At 47.0% G+C, this 21,479-nt stretch overlaps 2 protein-coding genes across 2 annotated transcripts; one reads left to right on the top strand and one right to left on the bottom strand.

Moving 5' to 3' along the window:
- Positions 1 to 7,026: 7,026 nt before the first annotated feature.
- On the bottom strand, positions 7,027 to 8,613 carry Phb2 (prohibitin 2). Its single transcript, XM_089551391.1, has one exon. The coding sequence runs from the start codon at positions 8,467 to 8,469 to the stop codon at positions 7,561 to 7,563; it is 909 nt and encodes a 302-aa protein (XP_089407517.1). The 5' UTR covers positions 8,470 to 8,613; the 3' UTR covers positions 7,027 to 7,560.
- Positions 8,614 to 8,997: 384 nt separating this feature from the next.
- LOC149366593 (calcyphosin-like protein) lies at positions 8,998 to 21,229 on the top strand. The gene is made up of 5 exons (XM_089551390.1): positions 8,998 to 9,118; positions 12,369 to 12,489; positions 14,670 to 14,847; positions 16,243 to 16,452; positions 17,321 to 21,229. Exons 2-5 carry the CDS (start codon positions 12,413 to 12,415, stop codon positions 17,420 to 17,422), a joined length of 567 nt encoding a protein of 188 aa, XP_089407516.1. The 5' UTR covers positions 8,998 to 9,118; positions 12,369 to 12,412; the 3' UTR covers positions 17,423 to 21,229.
- Positions 21,230 to 21,479: the final 250 nt, after the last annotated feature.

The raw sequence follows: 21,479 nt of genomic DNA, 5'->3' as shown, positions 1-21,479 counted from the left end.
CGCTGAAGCTCTCCGCCAGCTGAGGCGACTCTGCGACGAAATATAATTTATTTGCACCCAGGGCGCCCTCATTAACATATTATGGTGTGAGGGGTAATTCTAACCCTCCAGGCTGCGTGCAAAAATGGCGCTGAGGTTTGCTTTTCTTTGTTTTTGCTAGTAATGAGTTTCACAATCATTTGATAGCGGGTGTACACTTATAATTCCTCTACACACAAAAAAAAGAAAGAAAACAAAACATACGAAGTACAGTTTCCTGTTCTTCTCCTGTGCGATGTCTTTTGCACTGGTACAATATTTGATAATTCGAGCCCCAATCAGCACAGCTCTCTGCTTTGATTGAAGTCCTTTCTAATACACTGGTTTTTGTGTTTTATCTGTTTTTGTAGTAAGCGCCACCACTACGTGCAGCGTAAGAATGTACACCTTCGCCAGTGGTCTCACTGCTTGCCTCTTCTCCTGCGTCCAATATTATGCGTCGCTACAATGATTTAAAACTCTAATATCGAAATATCGAACTATCCCGCCCCTTTCATCTCACGGGTTGTGAGGCGGGAACCTCAAATTCTTAGCCCAGGAACGGGTGGTTCGCCGAGATGTGAACATCGTGTAGGGTTCCACGAAAGGGTATACAAACAGGTACGTACACCCTCAATCACTTGTTCGAATACGACGTTGACAAGAACGACCAAGTCCACCGAACTTAACATAAATTGGTCTGTTGTGTAGCTGTAGTATACCATACTGATTTCTACAGATTTAAATTGGTAAATTGGTTTTTGAGGAAAGGTAATGGCGCAGTATCTGTCTCGCATACCTCGGCGGACACCCGAACCGCGCCGTAAGGGAAGGGAGGAAGGTGTTAGTGAAAGAAGAAACAGAGAAAGAGGTGCCGTAGTGGATGTCTCCGGAATAATTTCGACCACCTGGGGATCTTTAACGTGCTCTGACATCACACAGCACACGGGCGCCTTTTGCTTTCCGCCTCCACCGAAACGCGGCCGCTGCGACCGAGCCACCGCGGCGGGTTGGCTGTTCGCGCAGTCCGTGTGCTTTTGCCAGCATTTCTGCCCGCCGCGGTGGCTCAGTGGCTATGGTGCTCGGCTGCTGGCCCGAAAGACGCGGGTTCGATCCCGGCCGCGGCCGTTGCATTTCGATGGAGGAGAAATTCTAGAGGCCCGTGTACTGTACGATGTCAGTGCACGTTAAAGAACCCCAGGTAGTCGAAATTTCCGGAGCCCTCCACTACGGCGTCTCTCATAGCCTCAGTCGCTTTGGGTCGTTAAACCCCATAAACCAAACCAAACCATCTGTGCCCGCCTCATTCCAGAGCCTGTAAATAATGGTCCAGAATAGTCATTCACCACTCTGATGAAGACTGGCCCTCAGTTGAAGCTTCAGTAAAGCATTGTCTGTGTCTGTCTACCTTGTAACAGAGCGTGTGTGTGAGGAGGGGACGGGGAGGGAAGAGGGGTGGTGCGGCGCATTGTTTCCTCGTTAATTAATCATTAGCGTCGCGTGTCGGGCTCACGGGGCTCCCTCGACGCTGCACTCTCTACTCTGACCCGATAGCCTTGACGTTAAGCGAAGCGCGAACGCGATGACGCATGAGCGTGCAACCAGACGTGGGCTCTTGAATGACGCCGCAGAAGGCTGACGAGAAGTCAAACTAGGTAATTCACACTTTTGGTTAATTCAAACACGTTTTTAAAATCTTCGTGTGGTCTGTTATATTCCCAACCCATTTAAAGCCGCTTAATTCGAACAGCAATTGCTTAATCAAAGCTTTTTGTCTCACTCCAACGTATATACAGCGTGCGAGGGAGCGGCGGCCGAGGTCGGATACAGCGTGTTGGCGGCCCCTGTGGAAGGGATTCTCGAAGCGGGGCCGTGAAGAGATACTGACCGGCACGGCGTGGGATCGTTCCAGTATCTCTCCTGAAGCCTTATCTGCATGCTACATACCGTTGCCCGGTAAGCTCGAACGTGTAAGCTCCGACGTGCGCGCAACGGCAGGCTTGAAGACGCCGCGGGGTCACGTGACCGAAGTGGACCACCTGCATCCTGGAGCACTTGCCAGAGCCACGCCCGTGAATTCTCGCTCACAACGCGGACACCGTACTTTAAGGCGAAAGCCTTTAATGGCTCATACTGTCGTGACCAAGGAATGTCAGCAAATTTGTCCGCGTTTCAGATTGGTCGAAATGGTCGTGACGTCACTGCGCGCGAATTTTGACGGGTGTCCACCGAAATATGGGAGACAGTTACTGCGCAATTTCCTTTCCTCAAATACAATTTTCGACTGGTGTCCACCGAGATATGTGAGACAGGTACTGCGTAATTTCCTTTCCTCAAATACAATTTTCAGTTTCTTCATTACGGGCCCCTCTTTCTTCTTTCACTCCTACTTCCTCCCTTCCTGTACAGTGTGGTTCAGATGTCCACCGAGATGACAGAGAATTACAGCGCTATTTCCTTTCCTCAAAAAGGTTGCGTTCAAAGGGCAACGCATCGCGCCGAACGGGTGGTGGCGCTCCGTGGGCTCCCTGGCAGCGCTACAACACGCTGTCGCGTTCCACTCCTAAAGGCAAAGATTAGGCGTCATTAATTGGCACTTAATTAATGCACCAACAGAATGTGAAGTGAACAATCGCGTAGCAGAATGCAGCACTCAGGCCTTCGCCTTTCACCACTTTAGCCGCTAAAGTTCCTCGTAACTTTTCTGGATAACAGGGACTTTAACGCTATCGCTTTAAAGTACGGTACAGTATATTCCTGCGTCGCCTTCAGCAGCGAAGCAGGCCGCGCATAGAAGTCACGATTGACCCTTCGGGCCGCAAGCTGGCTTCACCGCAAGAAAACCGGCGCCTCCAACGCTGGCTTTACTGCATGACAGAAGTGTCGCGTTGAAAGTAAGCATGCCAGGCTGAAGGCATTTTTAAGCACACCCCACGCTCACCTCGTCATGCGGTTTCATAGCGCCAGCGTTGCCAGTAGGTGCCCAGAGCGACACGGGCCTGTGCGTGAAAAGCGATCACGTGTGTGTCCTTAGGAGAACCACCACTTGCAGGGGCATGGCGCGCAGTTCTGTATATCGAGTATTTACCAAACGAGAATTCGTTGAACGCGAACATTGGTACACTTTGCAAGGGATTTTAAAGGGGATACGGTGACAGTTCGATATCCGGGATCGACTGTATAACGATTGTGCTCACAAACATGCATTGAATGTAAAAGAAAACCTAAGGGGTATTTAGTCAAACATTGTAAAAGTAACTTCAGTATGTGGGCCATTGTTCAAGAGCATGGTGTTCTCAAACGAGCCAAAGACAAGAGACAGCGAGATCAACGAAGGCTACTTAAAAAGGAAAGTATAAAGCATATACAGCTTCCCTCAACTCTCTTCATAAAGTGATATTTTTGGATGGACATGTGTGATATGACGAAGAAAGGAAAAGTGATATGGCTATAAGAAGGCCTGTGGCAAAACAAACCTGGTTGGAAGTTAGTGTTGTGTGTGTTTCGAGCGCCTTTTATGGTAACCGTGTCTTCCTTCATGCCACACTTCTTCCTGTAGTTGGGCAACCTTCAAACAACCTATGAAAAGCATAAATGCAAAGCTGCTTGCAGTATTTCTCAGTTGTCCAAAGAAAAGGTCATTTTTCATATCAGTGGTGGGTCAAAGTTTCAGGAACAGTTCGCACTGCACATGTAACCAGAAACTCTTAATCCTAAATGCGATGCAATTTTTCCAGATGAACCAACAACGCATCACTGTCCTTGTAAGGAAACTCACAAGGTTTCTTGAGCTTTCCAAGTAGATGATCAAATTATATTTCTTAGACCGTGCTCACTTGGTTGCAACAATTGCTCCTAAAACAAAAAGCAAAAAGAATTTTAAAAGAATAAAAATGTCAGCAAAACATGCCGTGCGTTGCAAAACAAAACAAAGCAACATAGGCAAGAGGGCTGGCTCGAGGTAGTCTGCCACAGTGACTCTGTAGTTAAGGTGCTCGGATGTGGAGCAGCGGGGCCTGTTCAATCCAGGCTCCGGGAGCCATGTTATAGTTGAGGTAGGTTTGGTTTGGATTATGGGGTTTAACGTGCCAAAGCGACTGAGGATATGAGAGACACCGTAGTGAAGGGCTTCGGAAATTTCGACCACATGGGGTTCTTTAACGTGCACTGACATCGCACAGCACACAGGCCTCTAGAATTTCACCTCCATTGAAATTCGACCGCCGGGGCCGGGATCAAAACCGCGTCTTTCGGGTCAGCAGCCGAGCACCATAACCCCTGAGCCACCACGGCGGCCTTTTAGTTGAGGTAGAACGCAAAAGATGCCCGTGTGCTGTGCAATGTCAGTGGATGTTAAAGATCTCCACGCGGTCTAAACTATTTTGGAGCTATCCCCTACAGTGCCTCTTTCTCTCCACCATATTCTTTCACTCCCTCCATCCTTTCCCTCATGGTGTGGTTTAGGTGTCCGCCAAGAAGTAAGACAGTCAATGTGTCCTTCCCTTTCTTGAAATCCAATGCATTATTAGCATCATAACCTGGAAAATGTGGGTGAGTGGCGAAGCCTCTGAAGATAGTCATGTGATGCAAGAAACGGAGAGAAACAAACGAGGGTTGCAGTGAAGGTGACCTTGGCCAAACTGGAGGAATGAAATAAATATCCTCGCAACTGGGTTTCGAATCCGCGGCGGTGCGGACAGATCAGCTTCGCAGACCGCTGCACGAGGGCACTATGCTATTACCGCAGGCCTCGTGTTAAACTGCAACACACTCTCGCGCTTTGCATTGCACATCGTCCTCTTAATTGCTCATATAAAATTGGTAAATTGGTTTTTGAGGAGAGGATATGCGTGGTATCTGTTTCGCATATCTCGGCGGACACCTGAACTGTGCAGTGAAGGAAGGTAGCAGTGAAAGTTCATTCAATTCTTCTATTGCACCTTTATAAAATTTAAGCAAAAAAATCTTGAATACACAGTAAGACTCTGCGAGAGATGTTTATAATTACACAAAAGGTGAGAAAGAGGAAGCGTGACCCTAGCCTGCAATAGGGGATATTCAAAATTCTGCAAGAACTTGTTGCCCCAAACAAGATGGCCGACTTCGCTATAAAGGAACTACGTGGGCTGCAGGACAGGCGCTAAAGGTGGGGATAGAATGTAAGAAACGTATTTTGGAAGAATCAAACAAAAAACCAGTCTTTCTTGCTTTGTTTCAGCTGGAAACGCATGGTCAGCCATCTTGTCTGGGACAACGTTGTTATGCGGGAAAGTGCACTTGGGGAATTTTGAATATCCCCTATTCTACACCAATGGAAAGGGAAGAAGGAAGTAGAGTGTAGATGGCCAAGACAAGGGACACACCAAAAGGGGAGTGCTACAGAGTATTTAAAATGATTTGCCAAGTGCACAAGTCCATGCAACTGAAGACTGCTCAAATTTAGGCCGCAATATAGGAAGCCTTTAACTTCATTTGTGCAGAAAAATAAGAATGCCGAACACCTACAAAAATTTTACAAAAAAAGAAACAACTATGGGGACGTTAAAGTCACGGTACGAGTGGAATGCGGTTGCATTAGATTCACATTAGTCGCAGTTTCTACTCGAACTTCTGTGTGTGTTTCCCTTTTATTGCAACTGTTGGTCCATGAACCACCGTATCTGCTGCTGTGTCTAGCAGTCCAAATATGCCACCGTGGTGCAGACATTTTTGCATGCTTTTTTTTTCCTTCACTTTTTATTTTGATTCTTTAGCTAGGTTGTGCCTTGTGCCCTCATGAAGGGCAGGTCATGAGGGCACAAGGTCATGTGACCTCTCCCAACCAATCAATTGCCATCTGCCACGCTGGGCAGGTTGTTTACAATTCGGTGGCTAGGCTGCGATGACATCAGAAGACTGCGTGAACTCTCTCGACCAATCAGGGAAAGTTATAATGATGTCACAAGGTCAAGTGACCTCTCTCAACCAATCGGTGAATTTTGTCTCTTGACATCGGCGGGGTTTTGGTGTGACACCTCTAACGCTACTGCATGAAAAGTATCAGATCGGAGCCTACCTTATAAACATGTGTTAGAAAGTCTGACCTTCAAGAGGCCCCTCAGTTTCTCTAACTTTAAGTTCATTACGATGTGACAGGTACCAAAGCGCACAAGTTTTCATGAATGTGAGAGCCACCAATTTCAAAAGATCCCCCTCGATTTGGGATCCTTATTCTTAGAAGTGTGCAGAACCACATCAATGCCATACACGAAATTCGGAACACTACCATCTATATACTGAAGAAAATAGTATCATACAGTAAAGATAAAGTCAAGGAAAAGCATGAAAGCAAACAACAAGCCATCAGAATTATGTGTTCACAAGACACATGACGGCTTTTCGGCTCGAAACTTCTCATTGGCTTTCTAAAAGCTGTTGTCAACTTGTATTTATAACTGGAACTGAGCCACTTCAGTGAAACTCTGCATAACTAGGTAAATATGGATGGCTTGTATCGACATCACAGTGGCAGCCATATTGGTAGACATGGCCACATTGAAAGTTTGCGTGTTCACCTAATTCACCTATCGCCATCTGCTTTGACATGCACTGTAAAAATTATGCAAGGTCTACCATCATAGCACCCACGATGTCACATGCAAGCCAACCATACAAAACCAGTGCGAGGCAGACACTGAGATGCTTGGTTTGGTTTATGGGGTTTAACATCTCAAAGCGACTCGGGCTATGAGAGACTCCATAGTGAAGGGCTCCGGAAATTTCGACCACCTGGGGTTCTTTAACGTGCACTGACATCGCACAGTGCACGGGCCTCTAGAATTTCACCTCCATCGAAATTCGGCCGCCGCAGCTGGGATCAAACCCGCGTCTTTCGAGTCAGCAGCCAAGCACCACAACCACTGAGCCACCACTGCGGCTCGACAGACACGGAGATGCAATCAGTCGTGTCTGGAGTAAAGTAGCCAATGGCTGGATATAAAAAATGGACATAAACAAGTAGCCAGTAGCTGGATATAAACAACATGGGGCTATTTTTATTTCTTAATGACGTGCTAAACATAAACTTGACAATGGAGGCACCAAAGAGCGACATCTAAACGCTTCAAATACTCAGCTGCTTCCCATACATACTGAAATAAACAAAATGGTGGTATGTTAAATTCCTTAACGCACTAAGCATAAATTCGATAATGCAGGCACCAACGGGTGGTATTTGCACTCCGAGGCATCTTCACAGGTTCAACCTGTTAGCCATAAACGAAACGTTGTTGTGCGATGACCTCGAGACGAGAAGCCGGCTGCGAAAAGAGGCATCCATCCCACCGAGAACATCACAACAAGCTCCTCCTCTTCAATAAGCACGACCTAGTGCACGCCTGGGCACATCTTGCGGCGCTGACAGGCAACAGCTTTCCCAGAAGCTGGTCTTTCTCGTCATCTTTCTTCCATAAAGGGGTCTACCTACGCATCAACCCAATACCAAACATTCCCTCCGTGGTGTCAGCAAAACCGGAAGAGTGAAGCGCCATGCCTGTGTCCTCTTCACTTCTTCGTGGTCCCGTGCGCTATGCCCGTGATGTCGAACTCCTTGTCCGCGATGTTCAGCATAAGCGAGCTGGCATTCAGGTAGACGCGGTTCTGCGAGGCGGCTATGGTGCGCGCGATGTTCTGCGCGGCGCGGATCTTGCGCAGCTTCAGGTAGCCGGGGTTCTTGGAGATGGCGTCGCCCAGCATCTTGGCTGCCTCGGCTTCACCCTCGGCGTGCACGATCTTCTGCTGCCGCTCCTGCTTAGCCTGCTCGACGGTGAACATGGCCCGTTGGGCCTCCTGCTGCGCCACCTGTTTGGCCTCAACTGCGGCCGCGTACTCCTTGCCGAAGCTCAGCTCGGTGATGGACACGTCGTCCAGGATGATGTTGAAGTCGCGCGCCCTCTCGGTGAGCTCCCTGCGGACGAGTAGCGACACCTGCTGCCGCTGGGTGATGAGCTGCGATGCGTTGAATTTGGCCACGACGCTTTTGAGCACCTCGTTGCAGATAGAGGGAAGCACGCGCTCGTCGTAGTCAGTGCCCAGCATGCGGTACACGGAAGGCAGCATGACGGCGTCGGGACGCGCCAACACCCTGAGCGAGATGTTGACCATCTGCAAGTCCTTGGAGCCGGTCGGGGACGAGATCTTGCGCGGTCGCGAGCGGATGTCGTAGATTATGGGGTACTGGATCCACGGGATGCGAAAGTGCAGACCCTCGCTGAACACGTCCTTCTGGATGCCGCCGATGCGGCTGAAGATGATGGCCCGGTGGCCACCGTCAACTGTGAACACTGACTGTGTGGCCGCGTAGCCCAGACCCGCGGTGGCGGCCAGGAACTTGAGGCCTAGGCCTAGTCCCTTGGGTGCTCCTCCGCCGCCCCTGCCCAGCTTGCTGGCCATGTCTTTGAACTGCTGAGCCATGTCGGTGGACGACTGCGGCGTGGGAGGCCCGAGCGACGGGGAAACAACGGGATGATGCAAGAATCAATTTGGTACGGACCGACTGCGACCCACGGAGTACGGGAAAACTCACGTGCGCAACCCCGGCGTTGGTTTACGGGCCTGCCTAAGCCAATTTGTTTTTCGTGAAACAATGCTTGGTGGCGCTAGTGAGCAGTTTTTTACGTTTTGCAAGAAGCTTTTATATATGCTTAATATCATAACAAAACTAAATAATAACATAAATAAAATTAATTGTTATGTTTAATTATCTTGACACAAAACAGCAACCATTTCCTTTAAGATCGCTAGCAAACACTTTTATTCAAGATGAAATTGTAAACAATTAAAAACGTTAAAAACTTTAAAATAATGCGCCAAATCGCTGTTCTGATGAAGTTTTGTTGTTTTAACTTTATGTTAAACTATAATTTTTCTGTCTTGGTAGTGTGGCGCTGCAAAACATACTTATTCAGTACAGTTCAGACCACCTGAGGCGGTGGCAGCCTAGCGCGGTGGGCGGCACTCATTCGTCTAGCGGCACGCGACCGATTTGCAAGTTCGCCAGTTTTCGTCTGCACTGCGGAGCGAGCGTGTGTGAGCGGCGCCGGCGCAACTACCCGCACAAACGGTAAAGATCGGAGCTGCAACATTGTTTCGATCTTCCTTTCAGCGCCACCGTATCGGCGCGCGATCGGTTCGTGTATTAATTAGCGGGATCGCTACGATGTCGCGTTTTTGCGCAACTCGTTTATAGCGAGACGCTTCAGATCGATGCAGGCAGACGCCGCGATGTCCCCACCCCGCACCGCCCCAAGCCCCGGCGGCACGTAGGTGGAGCTCATGGCCGCTAATGTGTATCACATCTTCCCCCATGCTTTAGATTGTTGTGTGCAGTATTTACGCTGTCCTCGCCTCTTAAATCGTCCGCGACGGGACAATGGGGCTGCAGAAGCCGCCGTTTAGCAGCTTTTTATTTCTTTATCGTCTCAAACCAGCCGGTTCCGTCTCGCCTATCAAGCCGTAACGGCACGCCGCGCGGTCCCTTCGGCGTGGTTGTATGTGGGTCAGGCGATCAGCTTGGGTGGGCGCGCCGGTCTGTCCTTTGTGGCGTGGTGCTGTTGGTGTAGGCTCGTGCCTCTTGCGTGTCACATTGTGTGCACCCAACACTCGATCGCACGCGACGCTGGGAGTGGTGTTCGTCTGGTTTGCGACACACCCGGCCACGCTGTTGGAGCAGATAACATCGAGCTATATAGGCGCGGCCCTGATCACACTACCTCCTCAGAGACGATCTAAAAGCAGGAACATGCTTGTTTTCGGAACAGAAAAGTAATGCTGTTCCGGAAGATCTGAACTTGTCGCGAGTTAAAAGTCCCCTCTGCATTGCTCTGGATGCAGTTACTCATGCGTAACTGAGCGGTGCCGACTTATACCTGAATTGAAACCAATAGATTTCTTGATGGTTCTAATCTAAAGCAGTGCAGACCAGCAGACTACCGTTACGAGATTCCTTCATATAGTTGGGTATTCACATGGCCATTCGACACGTAACGGTAAGCATACTTAAATCGAAACCAGTAGATTTCTTGATGATTCTGATTTAAAGCAGTGCAGACCAGCGGAACCATTACGAGATTATAGCTGGGTATTCACGTGGCCATTCGATAAGCAACGGCAAAATTAAACTGAACTGTTTGTATATACCCTTCCAAAAAATGTGGTTTTCGCGTCCATCGTTATGACAGGTGTGGCCGTGACAGGGCAATGCTTTCGGAATGCAGGCGATTTGGTACATATACACGCGCGGTCATCAAAGTCCTGCGCGCGCTTCACATTTTGTGCAGCTGTTCTCGGGCGTTTTATTTGCGAAGATGACAGTCGGAGCCGCTCGAGCGATTTGGCGTGACTGCGACAGACAGAGCTTGCGCTCGTAACGCAGTAGGCCTGTGGGAGCTGTGTGCCGCAGGTGTTCACCGATCTTTCGCGGGCCACTCTTCTGAGAATGTTTTTTCCCACGTCGTTTATGCCTAGTTGCGCATACTGTATTTGCTAGTCAAGCCATAGACACAGGCCATTCTTGTTCCCTGCAGGACTGTTTATTGAGCCATTACATATGCTTCTGTTGTACACGGTTAACATCTTGGAGTAAGGATGAAAAGCTGCATCCGTGTGGTAATTTAAACATCGCCTAGAGTGTACGGCGGTACCTTGAGACATGGTGCTTTTAAACATGTGGGGCTCTGGCTTGAGGAACAGATGCTTTCGTATTCGGAGAGTGGATCTTGATCTTTTGTTTCGATACTTCCCCTTGATAAATGAAGCACCGTGATGATACGCTGGCTTTGGTGCTACAAAAGTACTGCAATTGAGTTAGAAAGCTAATGCCATTCTTATGCGTTTAAAGGGACAATTAGGCCGAATTTAAGTTGGCCCGCATCACTAAATCATCGCATTCTAATCGCAAAAACTCTAGTTTCACTGAAAACTGCGCCTTTCTTCAACTAGAAAATTCCAAAAAATGATGTACACTTATCACAGCAACTGGGCATTCTGTCTAATAAACGACAATGACGTCAAGGCCCATTTAATGTTTGGAACTCTGAGGCTATATACACTCTCATTCACTTCATACCGTGATCACGGAGTCTTTTTTGGTGTTGACGTCACAAGTTTGTTTGGAGTAGTGAGGAAAAAAACGTTCGATCTTTTAATCCTATCTTCCCAGCAACAAATGCACATTCCTCTGCCGAAGAAACGTCATCATAACCAGAAAAGGCCACAGAATCGATTTTGCTAAGAAGGACATATAGATGGAGTCATCGACGGCGTCCGTTTAAGCTCCAGATGCTTTGAATTGTGGGAAGACAACGGGATTTGGCACTAGCTTGAAAGAATGCAACTATCCGTGCGCTGGCTGTACCGGAGAAATCAGGCGCGTTTGAACTTAAAGGGACACTGAGGAGAAATTGAAGTTGACTTGCATCGACAGAATACCAGCTCCTGATTACAAAAACGCCATTCATACTGACAACAAAGCTCTTGTAACGTAGAAAAGAGCAAGAACCAAAATACAGGTATCGCCGCCACAGGCCAAACTCGCAAGTACAAGCTTCATGACGTCATAGGACAAAACAGTGTTGCTAGAACCAATAGTTCTAGCAACACTGTTTTGTCCTATGACGTCATGAAGCTAGAACCAATAGTTCTAGCAACACTAGGACACGAGAAGCCACGAATCACTGAGGCGCAGCAAATGCGTGCGCAAATCTCCTTGACGTCGCCAGATGACACCACGTACCCGACAGCTACGCGCGCTCCTGCAGCGCCGGGACCAATCAGCGCCGGCTCACAGCGGTATGTGGGCTCCCGGTATTTTGCTAACGGTAAACAAGGTACACGGTATGCTAAAGGTGTCTATTTGCGAGAACTTCGTTGACGACTTCGAGAGCGGGATCCATTGTAATGCTGGCAAAACGCCAGTGCAAACATAAACGAAGCGACGGCTGCAATAGCCGATAGATGCCTTCAACGTGCGGCCGGCGGTAGCTTTCTTTTCGGCTGCTGCTGGGCCGCACTGCTGGCCGCCAGAAATCACGGAGTCTGCCTTACGTCATGTGCACGTCATGTTTCACGTCACTTAGTACTGTGTCGTCATAGGAGAATCCCAAGTTTGAATCAGAGCGGCGGGAAAAACTTTTTCAACCTCGAATCCAAATTTCTTAGAAATAAATGCATCTTTCGCTGCCGGCCAAGTGGCAACAAAGCCATGAAATGCCGAACTATCGGATTCTGCTATAAAAAAAATATTAATAGAGCTCTCCTCAGTGTCCCTTTAACTTGAGATGTGTTTCTCTCCTTCTTCCCGTGCACTGGTGCAGATCCTCAGGAAGCATTGTGTTAGGAACCACTGCAGAACCTAGACATGTCCCTGTCACCCATTGAGAAGCTGCGTCACCAGTGCCTCCAGAGGGGAGCGCACGGCATCAAGGGATTTGCAAGGTGAGACTGGTGAATCACGCACCTCGTCTGAAAACCGCATACTAGCATTGAGTCCTTGGACACATTTGTTTATTTTGTGATTGGGCCTCTTACAGGAGAATTTAAAGGTGCACTGAAGAGGAATCTGCATTCGTATTTTTACCGCTGGAACTCGATGTACACGTTCCGAGCGTTCTTAGAAACTTCGAATTGTTGCCCTGTGCGGCTTATTTCCCTAATTTAAATCGGATTAACATCAGGCTCCTGCCTTCTTTTTTAATTCCCCGCAAACGGTGGGAGGAGTCGACCAACCTTTCACCCAGTCCCATGGCGGCTTGCCACTCTGCCGTCGGCGGAGTGCTACGTAGTGATCGGCGAATGCAAAGAGTCCACGCGTGTTTTTATTTCCGTGGGCCTAATTAGCAGCTGTGTAGTCTCTGACTAGATCTATTTAGTCACAGAAACCTAAAAAACAAAATAAAAGCAAAAGCAAAGCCGGCACGCGACTGCCTGAAAGGCACTCCACGCGTTGGTCGACTCCTCCCACCGGCTGCGGGGAATTCAAAAAGAAGGCTGGAGCCGGACGTTAATCCGATTTAATTTGGGAAATTGGCCACACAGGGCAATAAATCAAAGTTTCTAAGAATGCTCGGAACGTGTAGATTGAGTTCCCGCGGCAAAAAGACGAGTTCAGATTCCTCTTCAGTGCACCTTTATGGTTCTACCGCCTTATACTGGTACCAACTGGTGATGCATTGGGTACAAGCTTTCCCATGGCCTGGTGCCCGTCTTATCCGGGGCGAAATGCTTGGGAAATAGGTCTGCGAACATGCCTTGTGTACATGAATATACTTTGTGCCATGACACTCTTTCGCTAAAACTACCCTTGTGTCATTAAAATTTATCATCATCATGGCCGCCACCAAGTACTCCTTAACTGAAGTCGCTTTCATCCTGCACACACATGAGGCCTCGTTAGTCCAAAGGATGCACTGTAATAAAGAAATCTGTCAGATATTTTTTTTTTTAGGGCTTTTTAAAGCTGTGCAGAAGTAGTACATTTTCTTTGTTTTCAGCACTCTGAAAGGCAGTAATCAGAATGTGGTAACCCATGATGTGCGCAACACCCTTTAAAGGACTATGGACTCCAAATTTTTGCTTGCATATTTTTTTTTAAATGATGCTTTCGACATTCGTATACACAGAGCACCCTGTGGTATTCACCTGTGGCCAATAAAGAATTTACATTTGAATTTCTTCTTGACTCTGTTTCGGTTTCATGTCAAATGATGACTGTGACATGTAGTTGGTGTTTAGGTCATATGAGGCATAAAAATTCCGTTATATAATTGCTGGCAGGTCATTTTTTGTCATTCTAGGTCTTGGAAGAGGCTCGATTAAGTGTCGTAGTGAATTAAAAGTGTATATCAGCTATTATGTTAGTTTTTCTAGCGGACCACGTGACCAAAACATCAACTTGATGTCACAGTCGTCGTTCGGTCGATGAAACCGAAACAGCGTGAGAGAAGAAATTTATTTATCAATTATTTAGAAGTTGTAGGTAAATGCCACCCAGTAAGCCATGTATTCTAATGTCTAACGCGTCATTTGACAGAAAGAAAACGTGCAAGAAAATTAGGTGTCTATAGTCCTTTAGCGTATATGGATACCTCAGACACGATGATATTACTAGCGGAAACTCTATGTGTTGGGTTTCATCATGGCAATTAATTCCAGGGTAGAGCTCTTCACTTTCAGTTGCATAAACTGCCACTAGAGGTGTGGTAAAAAGAAAAAGGAGAGAAGGCTTTTAAGCAGCTTGGCTCTCTTACATTTCTTGCCTATCTCAGGCCTCCACTTTATTTCACTTTTGAACCAGCCCTGAAACCTGGTGCCGCCGCGGTGGCTCAGTGGTTATGACGCTCGACTGCTGACCCGAAAGACACGGGTTCGGTCACATCCGCGGCGGCGGAATTTCTTTGGAGGCGAAATTCTGGAGGCCCGTGTACTGTGCGATGTCAGTGCACGGTAAAGAGCCCCAGGTGGCCGAAATTTCCGGAGCCCTTCACTACGGCGTTGCTTATAATAGCCTGAGTCGCTTTGGGACGTTAAACCCCATAAACCTAAACCTACCTGGTATCTAGTGCACATGTCTGCTCTGTGTGGGAGATCTATTGAATCTAATAATGTGCCATGTGCAGGCAGTTTCGCATCATGGATGACTCTGGGGACAAGAAGATCGACATGGACGAGTTCAAGAAGGGTCTGCAGGACTTCAAGGTGTTCCTGAGCCCCGCCGAAGTGGACGCCCTCTTCAAGGAGCTCGACAAAGACGCCAACGGCACTATTTCCTTCAACGAGTTCCTCGTGGCACTCAGGGTAAGCATAGGCTCTTCTTCCATTGCTTCCCGCACAGTCTGTTCCACTGTCACATTGAAAGATGGCCAAATTGAAGACCTGGCTTCTCATTGAACCAGTGCAGATCCATATCACGCCTGTGTTCAATACAAAGGAAATGTCTACGTTTCAGTGGACAGGGATGCTGCACAGTTTCCACAATATCTTCATCTTTGACGCAGCCAGTGACTGGCCATGCATATCAGAAGTCCATTCTAAATGATCCTTTGCACTGTACAAAATCCTGGTGCTTTAAACAGACTCGTTTCTTAGTCTTTATGGATGCAAAAGTTGCCGATGTAAGTGCCTTTTGAGCAGCCTTCACTAATTGGTCGCCAGAAAGCTGTGGCAAAGTGTCACTGAGACGTGCATATATACTTCTTGTTGCGGGATAATAAGCCTCAGTTTTCACGTCCCTTTCAGCTCCTCATTGTTCTATCAGAGTAGGAAATGTGCTCTGCAATCTTCTGACCTTATTATCCCGATTGTTTCTGGCAATGAGAACAGCACAGAAAAGTGTACAGAGAAGGGATCCAAGGTGTTTTTTTCTGTAAAGCTGGCAGGCGAAAAAGAAAAAAAACCTCAGAACTTTTAGTCTTCCTTGTGGACACAGAAGTGACGGTGATAGTTTGTAATGTGCCTAGACCCCTCTTTCTCTCTTTATTTCTCTGTCCCCTCTGCTTCTTATAGGAGCACTTTATCAAAAAAGCACAGAAGCCATCTCTCGACCATGAGCTTACATCCTCAGAAGTACCCACTCCCCCACCTGCATGGTCAATATTTCGTCGGCAAAGAGCTTAACTTGGGAGTCTTGAGTTATGGCATATGGCATATTTACCTTGGAGATCAAGTCCACCATGCTGACATTTCCATAGAACAGTGCCACTCTTCTGCACTGCAGACAGCAAACGCCATCATCAAATTCTGTGCAGTAAACAAACTGCACACCGCTTCCGGAATTGCAAGGAAAACCTCGCTGTATCATATCCGACACTGTGCTCCCTCCCGTAGCTTCGCTGCACTGTAGCTCACTCGGCTGACGTGTGCAGTTTCTGTTTTAGATGCTCGGCAGCTCGAAACTATCTTCAGCAGGGGTTGATACCCAGTAGGCACTGCAACTCCACTGGATGTGCTGTGGACGTTTAGGACATCTGTGGGACGTACTGTGGATGTCCTGTGGACATATGTGGGACATTCAAGATAGTTTCAGTGCCCATTGGGTAGTTCTGCTGGAAAGTTGTCTTCACTTTTACATAACTCCACTTGAGGAAACTTGCAGTGTACGCCGTCTCCGAGCAGGTATGTGGTCAGGAGAGTGAGGGCCTTGTTGTATAGTCGAGCGTGGTCCATACGTTGCCACGCACCCGTCTGTTGCAGCCCCCAATGTCGGCAGCACGCCTGGAGCGCATCACGCAGGCGTTCCACAAGATGGACAAGTCGGGCGACGGCATCATCACCGTCCAGGACCTGAAGGGGGTGTACAATGCGCGCCAGCATCCCAAGTACCAGAACGGGGAGCTCACCGAGGACCAGGTGTTCGAGCTGTTCCTCAAGAACTTTGACAGCCCCAATGACCCCGACGGCAAGGTCAGACACTTGCGGGGCACCTTTGTTGCGTAGTTCCAACTCTTGTCTCTTCAAGTGAATTCTTATTGTTCGTAAATCTGGCAAAGACTTTCAGAACCTACTAACTTGGTCTTCTTCTTGAACGGCTTTATTCTAAGTGCAGGCCTAGTTTCTTTTTAATGCGTGAGCATTGTATGGCGGTTTTGTGTCATCAGGAACTTGACCACACGATTACGTCTGACGGATGGGTTTATGCGAAATAAAATGGTACCATCGAATAGAGCATCAAAAGATCTCATATAGGAAATCGGGGGGTTGAGGTGGGTTAATTTGTTAATTAGAGCCAAAAATGTCCAAAAAGTGGGCGGAGCCAGAGCAAAAGTGGCGCCAAATTTGAAAATGCCGGAAGTGTGGCACCATGTGACCAGAAGTATGGGCAGAGCCAACGCGTGGTGCCAAATTTGAAAACGAAGCGTGGCATGAAGTTTGAAAACTCGGATGGGCAATTGACGGAACTTGATTTAGGAATGCAGTTAGTTTTGGTATTGATAAAGTATCGGTAAGGTATCAATAAGGTATCGCCAATGCTTACGCATTTGCAGTGCGGGTGTCGCAGCGATCTCTAACGTTTTTTAACGACCGCAGAAGCCAAAGGCTATGAGGCATTCATGTTCTGTGTTTTTGCCCTTTTGCGATATTTTTACTCAGAAAATGCAATCACCAACAGAATCAGAAGATTACTGCAGTTTTCTGAATTACCATCAGACACCTCGTAAAACTCGAACACCTTTTGTTTCGCTCCTGAATGCAGTCACCTTTAAACCAATACATAACATGCATAGATCTCGGCGCTTTTCTCCAAGTCACACGTGACGCTTGCCCCCGACAGGTGACAATCGAGGAGTTTGTCAACTACTACGCCGGCGTGAGTGCCTCCATCGACACGGATGCCTACTTCGACCTCATGATGAGGAACGCCTGGAAGATCTGAGCGACGAGACTCGAAAGGGAGTCTGACCCCGTCTGGTCACGTGACTTTCACCGCTGTAGTCGCGTGGGGCACGGTCGCCGCACACGCTTCTTGTCCCGTCCCCGGCTGAAACCGTCGTGTCTCGCGAACGTCCTTTGGCGTGTAACCCTTCTTAAAATGGTTCTCTCCTTTAGAGCTCATCGTCTTGTGCTTTCCATACGTGAGCTTTTTTTTTTATATATATATATGTCAAAGCATCTTACTGTTGCGTCCAGGTCTTAATTATCGAGTTTGTCTCTATTTTTATATTTCTGCTTCTACTTCACTTTGTCGTTAATTTGCAGGGTCGTTTACTCACGATTTTATTGACTTTGAGGACCAGGATTATCTAGCTGAGTCGAGTAAAAGAAAAAAATGACGCCTTGATTTCCTTCGTTACTTGTTGATTTAAAGGCAATCATATACATTCGTCATAAGTGCTGCCGATGGCAATGATTGCCAAGCACGTTGCTGAATTGACTTTTTCCACGTCGGGTTTTGCTGTCACATGTCACCACCTGTCAAGTTATGCATAGTAGCTGAATGCATCCCTTCAGCACTGCGTTCTTTCTGTCATGAGGGTGGGCTGTAGTCGGCAATAAAGAAGCCGGATGAATTTTGTTAGAAGAGTTGCTCTTAAGCCCTCGTAAATTGACTCGTTCCGGAATAGTAGCTGTAGGTTGGTTTATGGTTGTTCCACCTAGTCAGTCGTATTGTTTTACCTCGTCAAGCAAAACCAAAAATATAACGACAGTGTAGCCAAAAAACGAGTAAAAGTGAGAGTGCGGTGAAAAGAACTGTCATTGCTGTCGCGGGGCTAGAGAAACTACTGCCAGTCACTTTGACATTAAAAACAAAAAAACTGAAGATGGAGGATTTGCTGGGTGGTTTTCTTGAAGACTTTGGAGTTGGAAGTGTCAAGCTTTATAGTGGCTACGCTACAGGGCCTAAAATACACTTTTTGTCCTTGAGGAGACATTCCAGCACTTGTTGCTTGTGGTTTGTTATCACCAGATATGTTTGCAGTGATAGTGTGGGTATTCTGGGACAAGCTGATACACTCTATCATTCCTTTTGACAATGATATGGCACGATAGCTGGCGTGCCGTGATGTCCGCACGAAATGACGGACGCAGAGCGTGTGGGGGTTTCACGTTTAGTGATTAAGGACTTGTTGACAATGTCGGTGTGTTCCTAATGATTGTTACACAACTGTAACTGAAATGAGGTCAGCTTGCACTGTCGTTGATATCAGCCAATGCTTGGCAACTAGTTGTTTAAGAAGGCACATTTGTGCGAAAATATTTGTGCACTGTTGTCGTTGTTTGCGGTGACATGTTTCTCGATTTGCACGAGTTAAAACAAAAAGCACGACAAGTGCAGTGTGGCAAGACAAGCACATTCTTGACCGTCGTTCTTAGCGCGAGGCACGTAAGCGTTCCTTAGATGAAGTGCTGCCCAGGGTGCTGCTCACTTAGTACCAAGCAATGCTTGCCAACTTTTTAGCTGCCAATTTGCCCTTTACAGAGGACTACCCTTTTCGCGTTATACAACAAGACTTGCAAGAGTGTTTTAACGATTACATTCACACATAGAAGTTCTTTGTTGTCGGATCAGCGACCATTGGGCTATTTCTTTAATGTGCAGCTCGGAGGCCTCAAAGTTGAAGTGAAAATATTGAAAGTTAAAACTGTTTTCAACGGACTCGGTGTCTGCCAGTATATTGGGAGAGTTACGAAGAAAGGCACGGAAATGTGAAGGACGGAGAAAGAGCTGCACTCATTATAGCGTAAAATTATTCTTCGAGAAGAATGTATCTGCAGTGCTCTCAAAACACCTCCTATTCTGAAACTTCTCAGGATAAGCCTTTGCAACAGCGTTTAGTGATCGTTAAACTGCAGTGAGCCAACGTTTAGCTAATGGCATTGCTAAGGCAATGCATGCTTGAGAGTTTGTAGTTTTCAGACAATATTACCACAGCTGGTTGCTGATCCCAATGGGCGTTGAACCTCCCCTGGACATCCAGGGGATATTCAGGATGTCTTCAGGACGTCCAAGGAACGTTCAGTGCCTTGATCTTTGCAGCAAAGACCTCCTATGTTTGAATTTCGCTTCTCGAAGCTCCTACTCTACAGCTCAGGTCACGTTTGAAACAGCGTGAATCGCAAGAATGGCATTTAAGAAAACTTAGCAAGCTCATGCAGCCCGGTTGCGACAGGTCTTAACCCTTGTCTGTGCCGGAGCTCCTGTTATTCTGCCTCGCCAATTTTACTCATGACCTAACGCAGGACAGTTGTCGTGCCAAGCTGTTGACGGTGACACGAAACGGAAATGCAAAAAAAAAAAAGTATACATTGCCCAGTGGTCTCTTCTTCTAGTGCACCTGTGTTCTTTGAGAGCATTCTCTTCTTCCCATTCAATGTGTGGGGAAAAAAAAAAGCACGACGCTTCTTCTGTCTAGTCACACCATTTTTCTGCTGTCACGGATGTTGCGGTTTTTGAGCGCGAAGTGCCAGTTGGAGGCGAGGTGTGTGTGTGTGTGCTCTTTAAAGTTTGGTGCTTGGTTCAATGACGGCTTTACCAATCAAGTTTTGAAGAGACACTGAGGACTAACTGAAGTTAACTAACTGAGGACTAACTGCCTGATTCTAACAGCAAAGAGGCGACCTTCACTGAAAACAAAGCTTTAATAAACTAGATCAGGCCAAAAATTAAATGTAGGTATCGTCATCTCAGGTCGTTTTCGCGAGCAAGCTGCGATGACGTCAAGTACTTCTTTGTTTGCGAATCTCCCGATATTTTACCACTCTACCGTCCACTCCCTGCTAGCAATCATGTAATCGTTAATTCTCTCGACGTCACAATCGTCACAAGTTTCAGCTGAGTGTTGCAAAAAAAAGTATTCCATCTTCTGCTCTAAATTTCTTACCGATAAATACGTTTTTTGCTACCAAACTATCGTCAACAGAGCCATAAAGGGCTAAACAACCAATCTTAACTAAGTGTAAAAATTAGCTGCAGTCGTCCTCAGTGTGTCTTCAAATATGGTTCATGGTGTAAAGAGGATAAGTTGTTAGTGAACAAATATTATATTCAGTCTTGAACTTGCATACCTAACCACAACTTTCGATCAGTTTTGAGTCTGTTTACGACAAGGTCACTGGATGTCGGGACACGTCACCTTTTTCGATCAGCCCCGGTGTCCACGACCGCATCTCTGATTTTATTATTTTAAAATTCGTAAATTGCGACACGGAAGTCGTTGATTTCAGGTGCGCGCATACGTAACTTTTAATTCTTCCATGTTTAAGGTTCACATGCTGTTGTTGTTGAGGAAGGGAGTGATGCTGCTGCGAGCGAGGTTTTGCGAAGTGGTTTTCTAAGCACGTGTTTCTGGTTGGCGACGGTGATGGCTTTTAAACGTTTGTAGCTTTTTGCACCATTCCGCTTTTGGGGCATGATGCCCTCCTTTGGTGACACTACTTTTTTTTGTTACATGGTCTCATATTTTACGTCTCGTTATTACTGTGATTGTGCCTCGTTTTCTGCTATTTTGTTGTTTTGTTTTTGTTTTTTCCACGGTCTTGTAACTCATACACATGCATTGCATGGAGACCTTGCTTAGAGCACATGGAGGTATACAGTACGCACACCTCTTTATACATTGAATACTGCCTCTTAATTTATTACTACTAGCTCGTTTACAGTGCATGTTTGTCTCCTTGCTTCAATTTTTTTTTTTCAAAATTGTTTGCCCTTATAAAGGAAATAAAATACTTCTCAAGTGCTGATGTTGTGTCGTGAATACTTCTGCAAAACGATGTCTTTCCACGTTTCCTAAACCGCCGAGTAATTGATGATGTGAGCGAATACTTTCTAAACAGAGATTTAAAATTTTACAGCCATCAACTGTCATTCAAGCAGCAATGTGACGAGTGTTGTCAGCACATTCATATAAAACTGCTAGTGGCCAGTTTGCCAGTCACCATAGCTTGTGTTGCCAAGCTGTTGTGTTTCTGTTAATCACTAACGGTTTATA

The sequence above is a fragment of the Amblyomma mixtum genome, chromosome 1 (genome assembly GCF_055824585.1).
Source record: "Amblyomma mixtum isolate Tamu chromosome 1, ASM5582458v1, whole genome shotgun sequence".
Classification (NCBI taxonomy): Eukaryota; Metazoa; Arthropoda; class Arachnida; order Ixodida; family Ixodidae; genus Amblyomma; species Amblyomma mixtum.
Note: the sequence above shows the minus strand (reverse complement) of the source record. Positions and strands in the feature narration are given on the sequence as shown.

Bases quoted from the DNA above. Each gene is read 5' to 3' on its own strand.
- Phb2 (XM_089551391.1), bottom strand. From the start codon at position 8,469: ATGGCTCAGCAGTTCAAAGACATGGCCAGCAAGCTGGGCAGGGGCGGC.
- LOC149366593 (XM_089551390.1), top strand. From the start codon at position 12,413: ATGTCCCTGTCACCCATTGAGAAGCTGCGTCACCAGTGCCTCCAGAGG. The intron at 12,490-14,669 runs GTGAGACTGGTG...TGCCATGTGCAG, and splicing joins GGCATCAAGGGATTTGCAAG to GCAGTTTCGCATCATGGATG. The intron at 14,848-16,242 runs GTAAGCATAGGC...CGTCTGTTGCAG, and splicing joins AGTTCCTCGTGGCACTCAGG to CCCCCAATGTCGGCAGCACG.